We start from the raw sequence: 17,161 nt of genomic DNA, 5'->3' as shown, positions 1-17,161 counted from the left end.
CGACACTGCAGTACGTGACAATACAGACTGGGCTCGAGAAGAAGCATCTCACTGGGCTCACGTAGAAGCATCCTCATCAAGACAGCTCAACCAGATTCTCTCACCAGAAGACCTTGAAGCACTTGAGCAAAAATACGATGAACATTGCCTAGCAACAGTACACAGCTCGGATGACTTCGACTATAACTACAATGCTTGTGACGGACGAGACCGTTGAGTCCGTACATTTTCACTGTAGCAAGTCACTGTTCACTTTTACTGTAACACTAGGCTAGGGAAAGTACTGTTCACAGTATAGTTACTGTTCATAGTGTGCGAATAATTCTCTCCCGGAAGTTTCCGGTGCCTCTGTTTGTATCTAGACCCATGAGCTTGGTCCTTGTTTGTTGCTTTGTGACCTCTTATTGTCTATATAAGGCAAGGATGGTGTATTGTGTTGGGCAGAGTCCCTTGAAGTAAAGTGAGTGTTTTATGAAAACTCTCTCTATGGCTTTCTAAACTCTTCTTCTTCTCCAGCCTGGTAGGATCCTCCAAGAAATGCAACCTAGGTAGGTTAGAAACGTTTCCATCCTAGCATCTCTGAGTGTCTCTAGGCTCTGAATTAAATGGCTGAGTGGTTTTCTGCTAAATGGTTGTCCCTGAAGGGCTTGAACAAAGTTGTTCGCCCACTGTGGGATGCATACCTAGGAAATTTACTCTCCTTCCCTGATTCTAAGTCTAGGTCCATTCATGAACGGGAGTTTTTCGCCACTGTGGGATGCATATCTACAGGAAATTTACTCTCCTTCCCTAATTCTAAGTCTAGGTCCATTCATGGTATCAAAGCCATGGTTTCGTTTTTAATGTTATAGGTGAATCCAGTGCTGAGAAGATCTCTTCACATTATGTCTACAGAACCATAAATCCTCGAAGCACCCGTTTCTCTTGCTCCTTCTCTTTCATCTTCAACCCCTCCAGAATTTCGTGTTTCCAATGCTTCTAAGATAGATTATCTTTATGAAGTCTCTCTTAGTGATGAAACCAAGATTTCCGAAACCCAACTTCCTCTCATGAACCCTTACTCCGCTTTTGCCAAACCCAACTCATCATTTTCACCTATCCGCTCCATTCGCCAACTTATTCACCAAACCCCAAAGCAAGTAAAGGAGTACGTCCAAATCCTCTCCAAATTCGACCAGCACCCCATTCCTGCTACTGAAAAAGAGAACTTTGTTACTCTTCAGATCCCTCCAGAGTTCCCCAGACAATGGGCCCAACAGGGATATACTCATGTCCATTATGGCGCTGTTCATCTTGCTCTCACCTTTCATGGTCGTAAAGGTTTGCCAGTTGTGGCAAGAATAGCGTTGTTGGATACCAGGTTTTTACAATACCAGCATGCTTGCATCGGTACTGTCCAAACTACTTTGAATGCTGGAACAGTCTTTGTGACTCTATATCCAAACTTCAACATCGCTCTTTCAAACCCTCAGCTACTCTCTTTTCTAAAAGTTCAAGTCCAGCTCACTGGAGCTCCTCAAACTGCTGACTCTGTAGTTGCAACACTACATTACCAGATGGTTTATCGAGTGTAGAACCATACCCTTGATCTCAACTTCAATAATGGTAATGAAGATGCTTTGTTTATCTCTATGCAGAATGACCAGGCATCCTGTATCCATGTTCCTAGACAGATCCCGAAGGATACGTTGGCCAAGCTCCTTCCAGAGACTTGGATTACCAACTACGAAAAGCTACACCAGCATAACAAGCCTTTCCAGTCCACGGACTCTGAGTTTGTCCAGAAAAAAGATGGAACTGTTTCCATCAAATTTGGCAAGGAAAAGGAAGAAAGTCCTTTTATCTTCCAGACCCTCTTCATGATCAAACCATGTGTTCCTCAATCAATTTCCGAGCCAGATCCAAAAAAGCTTGTTCGACACTTCAACAGTGATGGACATTCGGTCCATTATTACAAAGACAACTATGGTCACTGTTTTTGGGATCCTTTTTGCTAATGTTCCTATTGTACAAATTCCCTTGACGAGGTAGATCCTTTTGCAAAACCTCCACCCCAAGGAAAAGGCCAAAGGATAAGGTGTTCCAAAGGTACTTAAACGGAGATCCCTCTGTTGATACTCTTGGTGAGGATGATAAATACTAGTTCATGGTTTCCTATGCACCACCTCCACCACCAGAATACAATAATATATCCCAAGCTTCACTAGATCCACCAAGATCACCTCCACCATCTCCTCCTTAGAAAAAACAAACCCTCTCCCCGTTCTATAAGCCAATCCTCAAATGCGCTAAGAAGCATTCTTACCCACTCGAAACTCCAGCAGAGACACCACCCACTTCTTCCATCACCATGTTCCATGAGACTGACTTTCCCCCTCTTGTCAGAGAAAGTTCTAAACTCTCGTTTCTCGCCTCAGAAGAATTCATTGATCCACAAGGCAGATATCGCCATGTTCCTAAGATAGCTGCCCCCACTGATGTGGATGAACATGGAAGACAGAAAAGAACTCCTGCTGCTAAGGTTGTTTTAAATTGGTAATCAGAGACTCTGTTAGCACAAAACAATGCCTTCAAGACAATTGATTCCAAGATCGGAAATGTGCATCAAGATCTCCGAAAGTATGATGAAACAACCAAGAAAATGGTTTCTGAATTCCAGAAGAGGCTACATGCCTTGGAATCAGGACAACATCTAGGGTATCATCATCTGGAGAGCCCGAAGCCAGAGATAGAAAAACTTAAGAGGCAAATTCAACTCCTTGAAGAAGGAAAGTTCAGACCTTTTGTTCCTTTTGCAATTCCTGTCAGAACTGGGTATTTGCCTCCACCACCCCAGACGTCTATTTTTGCTGCCATCTCAGAAGATTCTTTTAGAAAAGAACCAAATATGGCAGAATTGCGAAATCGTATCAAAAGGTTGCAAAAAGACAAAGGAAAAGAAAAGACGCCTACAGAATCAAGTTCGATCGTCATAAAAGAAAGGCCAAATCATATTATGTTATCCAATCCATTAGAATCTTTTCTAAAGGATTTGGGTACTCAGGAACAACCTGAGCTTGTTATTCAACAGCCAGATCCTGCCATTCCAGATGATCAGATTCTATTTCTAGCCGAGCAAACTTTCCTAACATCTTTGATTCTGAATCAGATTCAGTATCCCTTTCGTCCTCTTCATCCTTCTCAATTCCTACTATTGATTCACTCCCTATTGAGCCAATAACTTCATCAATATTTATGGCTGATCCTCCAGATCATGAGATGAAATCAAACTATTCTGAGCTAGAAAATGTTCAGACAGACAATCCCAAAAGGCATGTGTCCATGGCATCAAAACAGTTTTTCACCATTGATGATATTCCTTATCACAAATGGCCAAAAAGACTTAAAGAATTTCATACTTGATTGAATACTCAGTCCATAACTAACCATGATATGAATGATGTCCTTTACAACTTTGTTACGAGGTTCTCAAGAAGCCTCAAACTTTGGTGGAAATCAGTCTTAGAACAAGACCAAATTCATTTTCTAATGTCACCTGATTTCAGCCATGCCATCACTATCTTATATCATGTCTTTGTAGGAAAACCCACTAACCTCATAGAAATGAAAAGAAGAGAATTTTTCGAAAGAAAATGTTGCTCTCTCCAGAAGAAATATCTTGATAAGTATTATTGAATAATGCTTTAGCTTTTCTATCAGATTGGAGCAGAACCAAATCTAAAACATGTTCTCCTAACTTCCATTCCTAAAGAATTATCTCAGATGGTTGAAAGATCTTTCTTTGAAAGACAAAGGAGAACACAAGATATTCCCTTAGGAGAAATACAATAAGAAATCCATCTATGCCTTGAAGAACTGTGCTTAAAGCGCCAGATGGTTCGTACTTACATCACAGATGACAAAAGTCTCAAGGCAGCTTGCTCTCGCTAGAAGTTAAAGATCAAATATTCAAAACAAGACTGTGATGGTACTTGTGGAAAGTTTTCTCGAAAGAAGAAACATTTCAAGAAGTTCTGGATGAAGAAGTCCAAACATGGCCCCAAGAACTTTCGGAAAAAGAAGAAATTGCGATACCTACGCAAAAGGAAGGATTGTACAGGCCATAAGAAATCAAACCGTTGCTTCATCTGCAATCAGAAAGAACATTTTGCTAAAAATTGTCCTCAAGCAAGAAAATGTCAGAATCGTCTAATTCATCACATTGAGAATGAAACAGGTATATCTCTTAAAAATGATGATATTGAATCTCTATTCTCTGCTGATGAAGAACCATCTGAACAAACTCTTTGTGTCATTCCCTCTTACCAAACTTCTAGTGAAACTGAGTCAAACTTAGAGTCTGAAGATATTTTTCACATATCCCCATATCTTCAGAACCAAGCCTTGACATATTTTCGAGTCAAACTCACTGTCCCCATTTCCCTGTGAAAATCCTCACCTCGAAGTTTGCCAAACCTATCACTGTTATTGCTCTTATTGATATTGGGGCAAGTTGCTCAATATTGGATACCAAGGTTCTCCATGAAGAATATTGGACTCCTTATGTCCGATATTTCAACTCCGCCTCAGGAGATACCATAACCACAAAGATTTTTGGATCAAGTCTCCCCAATAAAGACTTGATAATTGGGTGGGATATCATGACTCAAATCTCTCGGCTCCGTATCATTCCTGGAAAATGTCTTAGGTATAAAGATCAATTCTCCGAGTTCGTCAATATTCAGAGACTCTTTTCCATTCAAAATCATGCAAAAATTGTTAGAATCTTGTTCGGAATCCCATTCATAATTTGCTCAAAAGTGTTCCCATCCTTTATAGGAAAATCTAGAGTTTTTTGTTCGCCTTCCTTTCAAGAAGAATGAAAATATAAATCCAACAAAGGCGAGTCATATGGGAATGAAGCCAGAACATTTGGCTTTAGCTCAAAGGGTATGCTTAGAACTATTGCAACAAGGCCTTATTGAAATCTCCAACTCTCAATGGGCTTGTGAAGCCTTTTATGTCAATAAGCGCGCTGAGCAAAATGGAGGAAAAATGAGACTAGTAATCAACTATCAACCTCTCAACCTTTTTCTCCAAGATGATAAATTCCCTCTACCCTCCAGAGACTCTCTCTTTACTGGCCTAACCAAGGCCCACATCTATTCCAAATTTGATCTCAAAGCCGGATTTTGACAATTGGGCATCCATCTTGAAGACAGATCCAAAACAGGATTCTGTATCCCGAACCAGCACTTCTAGTGGAAAGTTCTTCCTTTTGGCCTAAATGTAGCACCATCCCTTTTCCAAAAGGCCATGTGTCGTATTTTCCAACCAATCTTGTCAAGTGCAGCCGTATACATTGACGACATTCTACTCTACAGTCCTGACGAGCAGACACACTGTTAACTCCTTGAGCAGTTTGCAGAAATTGTGAAAAAGCATGGCATTATGCTTTCCCAGAGAAAGATGAATATTGCCCAGATAGAAATTGAATTTCTTGGTATGCACCTAAACAAGGGTACATATTATCCAGGGCCACATATTGCTCAAGAGTTATTGAAGTTTCTTGAATATAACTTCACCATAAAACAAGTTCAGCAATTTCTTGGGATAATCAATTATCTCAGGAATTTTGTCCCAAACATTGCGAAGCTCCTGATTCCTTTGCAATCTATGCTAAAGAAGCATCCCCTACCTTGGGGAAAATCTCAGACTAAAGTAGTCGCTGAGTTTAAGGAGATTATGCAGAATCTCTCGCCATTGCAAATACCATCAACAGGAAAAAGAATTCTTCAAACTGACGCCAGTGATGAATACTGGGCAGCCATCATGTTCAAGAAATTGATAGTAAGAGACACCTTTGTGCTCACAAAAGTGGAAAGTTTTCTCAAGCTGAAATGCATTACCATTTCACTTTCAAAGAAATCTTAGCAGTAAAAAATAGAATCAAAAAGTTTGAGTTTCATCTCATCGGCCATCACTTTCTGGTAGAATTAGATATGGCATCTTTCTCTCAGATGACCAAGTTTAAACAGAAACATATTTCAAATTCCCAACTGCTTCGATGGGCTGAATGGTTTTCAAAATACTCTTTTGAAACCAAACATATTCTTGGAAAGAAGAATGTGCTTGCTGACTTTTTGTCAAGACCAAAAGCACCAACTAAAATCAACATGTACATCAAAAGGCCTACTTTCCATATGCTCAATCATGGCGTGAAATACAAGATTGAGAAGATCAAAGATTTGCCAAGTTGGAAATATCCCCAGGAGATTATTCAGCAAATCCAGAATGACAGCCTCGCTGAAAACCTAGAGAACCTTATGTGGCAATGTCACACAAATCTGTTCAGATTCAATGGAGGTTCGATTCTTTATCCTTTTGGATTAAATTCAGATTATCCATTCATACATCCTCTTATCTGGAAGGAAGATGATTTCCCTGATCAGCTCAAAATGATATTATGGTACTTAACCAATAAGTACTTAATAGCTATTGAAATTCCAACCAGAAGATTCATTGCCAATCTCACAAGGATATTCTTACTCGGTAAAGGTAATGTTGGAAGAGAATGTGATAAAAATCTCTTAGACTTTCTCAATTGGTTCTATCCCCCTACCCACTGGAAATACCTCTTGGAAAAAGAACTGAGAACCACAACACCAAATCCTGAAGTTCATACCATCTTGTTCTTCCAACGACCATGGTATTTTTTCACAAATAATGGCAACATCATTAATGCCCCACAAGAAATAGGAACCACATCCTATAAACCTCACTTGGACAGCCAAGAAGTTCGGATTCACAAATCTTATCCAGGATCTGTTAGATCTTGTGAACACCAGTACCGAGAACTCCAGAGAATCCTGTGCCAGGAGAACAGAACCATTCCTGAAGATGTCTGGAATTACAATGTACCTGCCAAATGGGACGATTATGACCTAGCACCAGAAGCTAAGGAAGCACTCATACAATGTAGACAAGCAAAATCATCCCAAGATCATGAAATGACATGTGCATATGACATTGTCCAATCCACTCAAGACCCCTATGCACGCTTTGCAGGTCCTCTTTCCCAGGATCCCTACGATCTAAGACCTTCGTCATCATCTCAAAGCATGAACACATCTTTTTATGCACAGCCAACCAATTGGCCTCAGCCAAGCATTCCTGCCGACACTGCAGTACGTGACAATATAGACTGGGCTCGAGAAGAAGCATCTCACTAGGCTCACGTAGAAGCATCCTCATCAAGAGTATCAACGGAGGGATCTCCGTTTAAGTACCTTTGGTACATCTTATCCTTTGGCCTTTTCCTTCGGGGTGGAGGTTTTGCAAAAGGATCTACCTTGTCAGGGGAATTTGTACAATAGGAACATTGGCAAAAAGGATCTCAAAAACAATGACCATAGTTGTCTTTGTAGTAATGGACTGGATGTCCATCACTGTTGAAGTGTCAAACAAGCTTTTTTGGATCTGGCTCGGAAATTGATTGAGGAACACATGGTTCGATCATGAAGATGGTCTGGAAGATAGAAGGACTTTCTTCCTTTTCCTTGCCAAATTTGATGGAAACAGTTCCATCTTTTTTTCGGACAAACTCAGAGTCCGTGGACTGGAAAGGCTTGTTATGTTGGTGTAGCTTTTCGTAGTTGGTAATCCAAGTCTCTGGAATGAGCTTGGCCAATGTATCCTTCGGGATCTGTCTAAGAACATGGATACATGATGCCTGGTCATTCTACATAGAGATAAACAAAGCATCTTCATTACCATTATTGAAGTTGAGATCAAGGGCATGGTTTTGCACTCGATAAACCATTTGGTAATGTAGTGTTGCAGCTACAGAGTCAGCAGTTTGAGGAGCTCCAGTGAGCTGGACTTGAACTTTTAGAAAAGAGAGTAGCTAGGGGTCTGAAAGAGCGATGTTGAAGTTTGGATACAGAGTCACAAAGATTGTTCCAGCATTCAAAGTAGTTTGGATAGTACCAATGCAAGCATGCTGGTATTGTAAAAACCCGGTATCCAACAACACTATTCTTGCCACAACTGGCAAACCTTTACGACCATGAAAGGTGAGAGCAAGACGAACAGCGCAATAATGGACATGAGTATATCCCTGTTGGGCCCATTGTCTGGGGAACTCTGGAGGGATCTGAAGAGTAACAAAGTACTCTTTTTCAGTAGCAGGAATGGGGTGCTGGTCGAATTTGGAGGATTGAACGTACTCCTTTACTTGCTTTGGGGTTTGGTGAATAAGTTGGCGAATGGAGCGGATAGGTGAAAATGATGAGTTGGGTTTGGCAAAAGCGGAGTAAGGGTTCATGAGAGGAAGTTGGGTTTCGAAATCTTGGTTTCATCACTAAGAGAGACTTCATAAAGATAATCTATCTTAGAAGTATTGGAAACACGAAATTCTGGAGGGGTTGAAGATGAAGGAGAAGGAGCAAGAGAAACGGGTGCTTCGAGGATTTATGGTTCTGTAGACATAATGTGAAGAGATCTTCTCAGCACTAGATTCACCTATCAAGCACATGGAATGGATAACATTAAAAACGAAACCATGGCTCTAATACCATGAATGGACCTAGACTTAGAACTAGGAATGAGAGTAAATTTCCTGCAGGTAATCCTTTTGTGCATGCGAAGAGAGACCATCCTTTTGTGCATGTAATCGACCGCAAGCCCCCGCTTCTTGTTGCCTTTTTAGTATCGATGCAAATGTGACTACATGAAATGCAATTTTACTATTTTTTTTCTAGGGGTTAAAGATTAATCCCTAATTTTTTTATGCAATTAATTACTAAATGATTAGTCAAAATTTAGGTGTCAACACATGTGCTAGGCATGATTGAACTTTCCATGTTTACTCTAGATCAATTCTTGGATGTTTGGAGAGAGAGAGAGAGAGATGACATAATTTTAGAAATAGTAATTATTGTATAGATAGAACTTTCAAAGGGAATGAAATAAATAAATAAAGAGTACAAATTAAATAAAAAATATTGAGAGCTCCAAAGTTCAAGGATACACTTGACTGGATACACGTGACTGATGATGGCGATGATGATTATGATTATTGATTTATCAAAGGATTAACTCCTTTTCGAATCATATCGAGAAGCATGCAGTAGCCATTGGAAAAGGAATTATGAACCATACCTTATTCAATCAGTCCTTGTCTAGCAAAATAAATAAATAAATAAATAAATAAATAAAGAGGGTTTGACAGTTCAAATCCTTCTCCAAAAGGTCACATTTAAATTGCAGAAATTCATGAAGATCTGCTTTACCATATCTGTTATTATATAAAATACATGTTGCTTGACGATTTGGATTCAGTGTACGTGTCTCCTGCGATGCCTCCGTTTCTACTGCATTGATATTATGCTCGAGACATTCCACTTATTCGATGAACTGACACGTGTACTTACGGTCCATTTATTTCATTTGAAAAAGGACATAATTGCTTGATGAAATTCTTCTTGTATCCTGGTGGTCCAAGGAGTCATGGGAAGGCTAGACTATTGACATGTGGTTCTTTTCATCCTTATTAAAAGCTGTTGTTGGTGCCACCAGATTCATCAACTGGCATGATATCGTTGTTTAAAAAAAAATGGTTCTTGCAAAATAAATAAATAAATAAGAGTAGAAGAAAAAATAACATTGCTCCTTATGTATATACCAAAGTTTGGAAAAAAGTTAAAGCACAACTGCTTACTAATGAGATTATCGTGGGAACACATTCACTATATCTTGTTGCATACGTGATTAATGAGAACTTTTCAGAGCATTCAGATAAGCAAAAACTCAAAAGGTGGGCCAAAACACGAGTTTGAATAGAATTCGGTGAATGGATCATAACTTTTTTATCTGAAAGGAGTTACAAGGTTCATAATACCAATCTGGAAAGCTCCCTGTCCGAGCTATGCTGTGCCTAACGGGGAACGTGTCGTCGAATTTTCAACCTTATCTTCATGAATTTCAAGCCACTTTCAATATTTAGGTCTATTTTTTGAATTTCTTAACTACTTAAGGTAATTTTCGAATTATCTCGTGACACCTAGATATCTTCATAATATTTATATATTCCTTTCATAATTCCAAATAGCCTTCATCCATCCTTTTAAATATATATAGTAGGAGAACTCTCCCTAAAAATATGGCTTACGTGCGTGTTTTGCAACTTTTACTTGTAATTATTTATCGTTTCTACTGCATCATATATGAGCATAATTTATTATATAGAAAAACAAATAGGTGAGTCGAGTTAAAAATGATCCATTAATCCATTTAACTCATTTTAATGCAATACAAATCTAATGACCTATACTCGTCCATACCCATAATAATAAAACACTTGTATGTTTAATTTAATATAAGAAAATCATACCTAAACTAAAGCGAGAGCACGGAGCAAGCGAGCGAGAGATTGAGTGAGGATAAGAGTAAGTAAAGTCATAGAGGTGGATTAGATCTAAGTAAATTGTGAATCCATTTAATGCCCATATTATCTTAAACCTTCAAATTCTAAACCCATTTATTAAATATAACTAACCTATGTAACAACCAAACCTATGAAATACAGACTAAAAAAGGGGTATATGACCACTTCTGATAGATGTGATAGAAACACACCTCTATGGTGATATGATGACCACTAAGTTAATACAATCATATTTAATACTTATATATTAGGATATATCTGACATATCTGACATATCAAGCTGCATAAGCAATACTGCTGAAATTGTCAAGTTAACTCCCCTTTATAGCAGCACAACAATCAGTCGCAGCAGGTAGATCTCGGATCGCCACTCTCCAATTTTTCATCCTTCGACGTTAGGACAGACCAAACTGAGTTCGTGGTAGTCCAAATGAATAAGAGTTTTTAGCTTTTCATCGTTATATGTAATAAAATATTATCTATTATCTTAAACCCAAAAAACAGGAGTTGGCTCCGCCAGGTTCGATCTTCTCTGTTTCGCGGAGTGCTCCCAATGCTTTGCAGAGTTACTCGGGCCATGGACTAGCGGGGAGTTCATGCATCTTGGGGGGAATCTGTCGGGCAAAGCCCACATCACCCCGCCATAAAAGGAAACATCCGTTATCTTTTATATTTGGATTCTAACGGTTGTGAAAACCACCTTTATTTCATATATTTATTTATTCATTTTGGAAACTCACATTTCCCCGCAGGCGTGAGGATTAGGATTTTTCACATCCAAAAATCACCAACTTTGGGTTATAATCGACAAGTGACGGACTTAGTTGAAAATAGTAGAATTTGGCAAACGACAGAAGTCATTGATGACAAGAACAGTTAACAACTTGAAGAATATCGACAACTCTCCAAGGAAGTTATCGACATCGAACATCAATACTTTGGGTTATAATCGACAAGTGACGGACTTAGTTAATAATAGTAGAATTTGGCGAACGACAGAGGTCATTGATAACAAGAACAGTCGACAACTTGAAGAATATCGACAACTAGCCAAGGAAGTTATCGACGTCGAACATAAGTTATCGATGAGAACCTTTATGGGGGATGAGGATTGATATTGACATGTAATTGCTGAGTAGCGAAACTACATGTAACATCTTTTTAGATCGGCATTATTGATAATAGGAAATTCTTAAAAGTTTGGTGGTTATGTTTATTGCCACTCTATAAGGATTTTGTAACTCCTCATGGATAAATGTTGTTGTGATTTCTTGCAATCGCAAATAGGAATAGGAAGTTATTTGTTTTGAATTCAATAACCGTCTACAATGGTCGATTGTAGTTGCACTCTTTGCAAAAACCCCCAATAAATCATAGAACTCAATGTTCTTCGCAAATATATATATCTATATCTATATATATATATATATATATATATAGATATATATTGTGCCTTTTCTTTTCCGTTCCAAATATATGTGCCTTTTCTTTTCCGCAATTTATCTTTCCTGCTCTGTTGCCTCCGATCCTCGTACCTTAAATTCCTCATCATTTACTTTCCTGTCCAAAGTTAACAAATGACCCTTCATATCTTTTTGTTGATTCACACATCGACCATATGTATGCTCGAAAGATATTTTATTGTCAATTCAATTCTAGTATAACATCATTTTGAATATATTGAAATGTATTTCGTCGTTGATTTAATTCTAGCAAAACATATTTTTGGCACACTTAGTAAAAAGCGTTTTGCTGCTAGCAACAATAATCCATTATCACAAAGCGGTGTGAGGTTGTCGCGCACTCTGAATCTTTAGCCATTAACCAAAAAGAAAGGATGTCTCTTCTTAAAACACTGAATCATGGACGGACGGACCCTCTCATACCCCACGTGAGCTACGAATCTCACGATCCAGGTTCTGCCACTGTCTTCGACGCCAAAGGAGCACAACCGCAGGCATGGACTCCACTAGGCGATGGAGAGATGCGGCCCTGAGCCCACCATCTCGTTGATCAACACCATTAAGATGGCGCCATTTTTATCACAGCCCAACTCGAATGTACATATATCAGGCCTTCAATACTCGAGCAGTCTTAGCTCATTCGAGATCTGTCTACTTATCCATAACCCCTTCCTTGTGGAGCATTTTAGTCTCAGAAATCTACCGCGTTAACATGGTCATCCATCGCGTTTGCTACCACAGTCCCAGGACACGGCTTGCTCCGATTGACACATGGCTCGTGCAGAGCCAGCCGTCATACCCGACGGAGCCGTAGCCTCCTCGAGATAGGTACCCCTGGCTCGTCTTGACACGCTGCATATCTTGAGCCTCGGAGAACCGCCACACGATGCCTATAGTCCTGATCTCCATACCCGGACGATTCGACATAGGCATAAAACCCATGAAGCTAACTGCTATGGTCTCGAGTCACGACTCCTCACAATGACCACCATTCCTGGGTATGACCCTCAAAAAGATTTACTTGAAGTCTTTGGCTAATAGTGCGTTTGGTAATCATTACATTCCCGAAAATAATTTCAAATCAGAAATGATTTTTTTTTTATTCTATTCTCAAGAACAATTTTTAAGCCATTTGATAACTATCCAAAATTTTTATTCCCGAAATAGAATTGCGTTTGGTACCATTCTGAAAATTTATAATCCAAATAATTTTCTTTTAATTTGTTAATAATTTTATTACTTTTTTTCTTCTTCTTTTTTTCTTCTCTTTCTCTTTTCTTCTTCGAAGGGTTGCCGGTCGCCGACCTTAGGATAATTGGGCTGCGCATGACAACACTTCGTTCCCAGAAAAGTTTTTTTCAGAAATGGTTCTTTTCTATTTCGCTCCGGAACAATTTTTGAGTAAAAAGAACCTGTTTGATAACGACACAAAATTTCTACTCTTAAAATAGAAAAAGAATAGAAACCTGTTTGAGTAACGCAACAATTTCTTTTTGTATTTATTCATTTTTAATCTTGTCGACGGATTGCCGCCGCCTCCCGCCGCCGCCGCGGCCGGCGACCGCGGCCGGGCAACGGCGGCGGCGGCCGGCGGAGGCGGCGGGCCGGCGGCGACGGCGACCGGCGGCGGTGGCGGCGGTGGGCGGTGGCTTCGAGCGGTTGACGGTGGTCGCGGCAAGAAAATGAAATAAAAGAAAATTAAAAAGAAAATCGGTTATTTCTAGAAATTGTTCCCAGGAACAAGATGCAACTTTTTTTGCTTCTTGTTTCTGTTCCCAAACCATTCCCGAGCTAAGTTTTTGTTCCCTGAACAAAAAAAACAATGTGGCATTACCAAACAGGTTTATGTTCTTTTTTTGTTCCAGGGAACAAAAGAACAGAAACCATGAGAAACAGAAACGTTCTCATGCAGACCCTTGGCGACCGACCAGACGAGGGTCGGCGACCTTGCCGGAGCGTCACCGACCCTCAGCGACGCCACACCTCATCAACGAGCCTCGCCAGCAGCTAGGCGAGGCTCGGCCGAGCCTTGGCTAGGTGAGCGGCCTTGCCCAGATCTGATGAGGTCGAGTCCCGCCGGTGGCCAACGGAGGCTCGCCTAGCCACCGACAAGCTCGCTAAACCTCACCTTGGCCTAGCGAGCCTCCGGCGGCGGTGGACGGTGGCGGTTGAAGAAGAAGAGAGAGGCAAAAAGAACAAGAAAGAAGAAAAATTAAGTTGGCTTGATTTTGCAATTATTTCCAGAAACAAAGAATCAACTGTTTTTTACTTTTCGATTTTGTTCAAATCTACTTTCGGGAACAAAAAAAATAGAAATTTGTTCCCGGAATAAAAATCTTACCAAACGAATTTCTATATCAAATCTACTTCTATAAACAAAAGAACGGAAATTGTTACTATTTGGCAAGTTGCAAAACGCAACCTAAAAGTATACAAGTCTATGATCTCAAAGAGTCCCCGCAGGCGCTTTGATTTGAACCAAGACCCTAAACAAGGAAAGACAGAATGCACTCACTGCTTCAACCATCCCTTCCCTTCCGTCTTTACAAATTCACCATTACGATGCCACACGGTAAACACTGTGCTTCATCGAACCAACACGCTGCACGAGACGCGCCTGTGGTCCCTCGGTCCCTCGCTCTAATAATCATCAGCATCGAACCCGTTGCGTCCCGAAACAATTACTCAAGTGGAAGCCTCTCCACTCATGTATCACATACAACTACTCTTCTCCACTCCCGCACAGCTGACTTCAGCGGTGGAAGTGGTGGTAAGAGAATCTAAGGAAGCTGAGGAAGCTGAGCAAGTTGAGCAAGCTCTCTTTGACGCTCAGGCACTGCTAATATGAATCTAAAAAGTAATAATGAAACAGCAGGGGCAAAATCAGAAGAGCAACTGAATGAAATACAGCAGCGGCACAGAGAATGAGCACTGGGAAAAACTCATTTCGTTGATTATTCTCTCTACATCTTTATTACAATAAATCTAAGGAGGCACAAGGGCCGAGCTAAAAAGGTCATAGAAGGTTATTAACAGGGGGTCAAAATTTGATATCTAAGGGCCATTTTTACACGAGGAAAGGGAAAAACATAGGAGAAAGAAGGGCCAAATTAAGATGCAGCAGCTAGAGGAGGGAGCGATTGAGATGCTCCTCGGAAGAAACTCGGAGGCAACGTTGTCATGGTATCGTCCTTAACCTCCTCAACCTCCTCATCGTCGTCTTCTTCGGCGTCCCACAGGAAGTGAGCGTATGAAGCCATAACATAACTGCACCACCACCAAAACCAAAATCGCTCAATACAACCAACTTCAAAAAGCCGTACATGAACCATAAGAACAACCGTAGTGGTAGCCAAAACGTTCAAATCAGTTCAACTAATCCTTTTCTTTCTCTCGTTATGTCCAAGTTCCAGTCTCAAATCACAAAACTCACCAACTTACTAAAATCATACAATGATACTTTTTAACTATATGAACAACCAAATCTGTTGAACTAATCCTGTTCCGTCTCCAGTTATGTCCAAGCATTCAGGCTCAAATCACCAAATCAGATCCTTTTAATAGCTACAAGTTGCTTACCAATCATCAGGGGCAGCTTTAACGGCCTGATCAAAGTAATTCTCTGCACGCTCCGGGTCCCTATGGCTCTGCCATATTAGGTCCGCATACATGGACAGAACGTTTCCATCTTTTGGGTTCGCTAGAATCGCTCTCGTGCAGTACACTTCGGCGTTCTCGAAATCACCTCGAACCTGATTCCAATTCCAAACCAAATCATCAGAATAACAAATCAGCTACATATCTCATGCTCCACCCTCAATGTTACATCGTTGAACCAAGCACAAAGATGAACAATTCAAGTCAATGTCTCAAACAGCTGTTGCTCTAGAACCCAATTCACTCATTCCATATGTCTATATCATACGTCAAAGAGCTCCAGTCCCTTCAAACAGAGAAAGAAGCCCACATAATTCATGAGCTTCAGCTAAAATTCCATTCTCTCTAAGAAAAGTTAAGTTCTTTTTTTTTTTTTTTTTTTAAGGAAGATTGTAACAGTAGAGCGTAACTCTACACTTCACTCACCTCTCACTTACTAAACAAACAAAAAGACAAAATCAATTCTTTTCTCACAACGCAAAACCAAACCAAAATCAAAGAATCATGGGCAAAAGAAAGAAACGAATCCATCAAGTTAAATAACAAAAAAGATCATGCTTTCAACAAAAGCATACCTCTTTCAAGAACCTCGCGTAATTGCCAAGAACGAGAGCATTCCCCGGATCAGCCTCGATCATCCTCTTATAATACGAATCCGTACCCTCCTTCCCGTCGCCGCCATCCGACCCGTAGCCGCCGCTCCCCCCACCGTCGCAAATCTTGCCGCCCCCGCCGCCGCCGCCGCCGACGTCGCCCCCGACCGGGACGCTCAGGAAGCCGGCGTCCGCCACGGGTATCTGGCCCTCGACCCCATCGAACCCCAGCTCCCCCATGTCCTCCTCCAGCGCGAACCCATCAAGGAGGAGCCCCGCGACGGGCTGCTTCCTCCTCGGCACCGGCACCGGCACCGGTACGTCCTGCAGGTTGGTCTCGGACCGGGCCCGGGCGACCCGCTTGCCCGCGGCGTCCTCGACGGGCGAGAGCGACAGCGAAAAGGAGGAAGAGGCGGCCAGCGAGACGGGTCGGGTCCGGGTCACGGGTCGGACGGCGTCGAGGTCGGGGCAGGTGGGCTCCTTCGGGTGGGGCGACCACGAGTCGAGGACCGGCGTCGATGCACTCCGCAAAAGCATCTCGATTTTCACCCCTCGTTCGTCCTTCGGATCTCAGAAGAACAGTGCAGAGATAGAGAGAGAGAGAGAGTAGAGAGAGAGAGAATGTGAGCTGGTGATACCTCTAGAGAGAGAAAGTTAGAGAGAGAGAGAATCGCTCTCGGAGAGGGCGAGGTTGCAGGGAGGTTGAAGAAGACGGAAGGGGCGCGAGGGGAGCTTTTATCGGGTGAGGAGAGCGGGGGTACGGAGGCGATCGTGGCCGTCGATTCGGGAGCCCCTCGAAGGCGCGGAAATGATTCTGGGCCCCGGGTGGGGAAGGGGCGGGTGTTATTTTCCTACTGGAAAAAGGTTACGCACGCACGTTGTATTTTTTTTTCATATCACGGCCCGGTTTCCGACAAAGGCCTCTCCATCGTTGGTTGTTGTTTTGACTCCTTGAGTTGATAACTGATACGATGTCGTGTCGGGTGGGGTCGCATTTACCATTCGCGTGCCTTGGCAACATC

General features: G+C 41.4%; 1 protein-coding gene across 1 annotated transcript; it reads right to left on the bottom strand.

Annotated features, from left to right (window-relative positions):
* Nucleotides 1–14,814: 14,814 nt before the first annotated feature.
* LOC104438548 (E3 ubiquitin-protein ligase ARIH1) lies at nucleotides 14,815–16,857 on the bottom strand. The gene is made up of 3 exons (XM_010051721.3): nucleotides 16,122–16,857; nucleotides 15,469–15,641; nucleotides 14,815–15,156 (listed from the first exon to the last, which is right to left on the bottom strand). Exons 1-3 carry the CDS (start codon nucleotides 16,674–16,676, stop codon nucleotides 15,000–15,002), a joined length of 885 nt encoding a protein of 294 aa, XP_010050023.2. The 5' UTR covers nucleotides 16,677–16,857; the 3' UTR covers nucleotides 14,815–14,999.
* Nucleotides 16,858–17,161: the final 304 nt, after the last annotated feature.

This window comes from Eucalyptus grandis, chromosome 3, assembly GCF_016545825.1.
Source record: "Eucalyptus grandis isolate ANBG69807.140 chromosome 3, ASM1654582v1, whole genome shotgun sequence".
Taxonomy (NCBI): domain Eukaryota; kingdom Viridiplantae; phylum Streptophyta; class Magnoliopsida; order Myrtales; family Myrtaceae; genus Eucalyptus; species Eucalyptus grandis.
Note: the sequence above shows the minus strand (reverse complement) of the source record. Positions and strands in the feature narration are given on the sequence as shown.

Bases quoted from the DNA above. Each gene is read 5' to 3' on its own strand.
- LOC104438548 (XM_010051721.3), bottom strand. From the start codon at position 16,676: ATGCTTTTGCGGAGTGCATCGACGCCGGTCCTCGACTCGTGGTCGCCC. The intron at 15,642-16,121 runs GTATGCTTTTGT...AATTGGAATCAG, and splicing joins ACGCGAGGTTCTTGAAAGAG to GTTCGAGGTGATTTCGAGAA. The intron at 15,157-15,468 runs GTAAGCAACTTG...GTGGTGGTGCAG, and splicing joins AAAGCTGCCCCTGATGATTG to TTATGTTATGGCTTCATACG.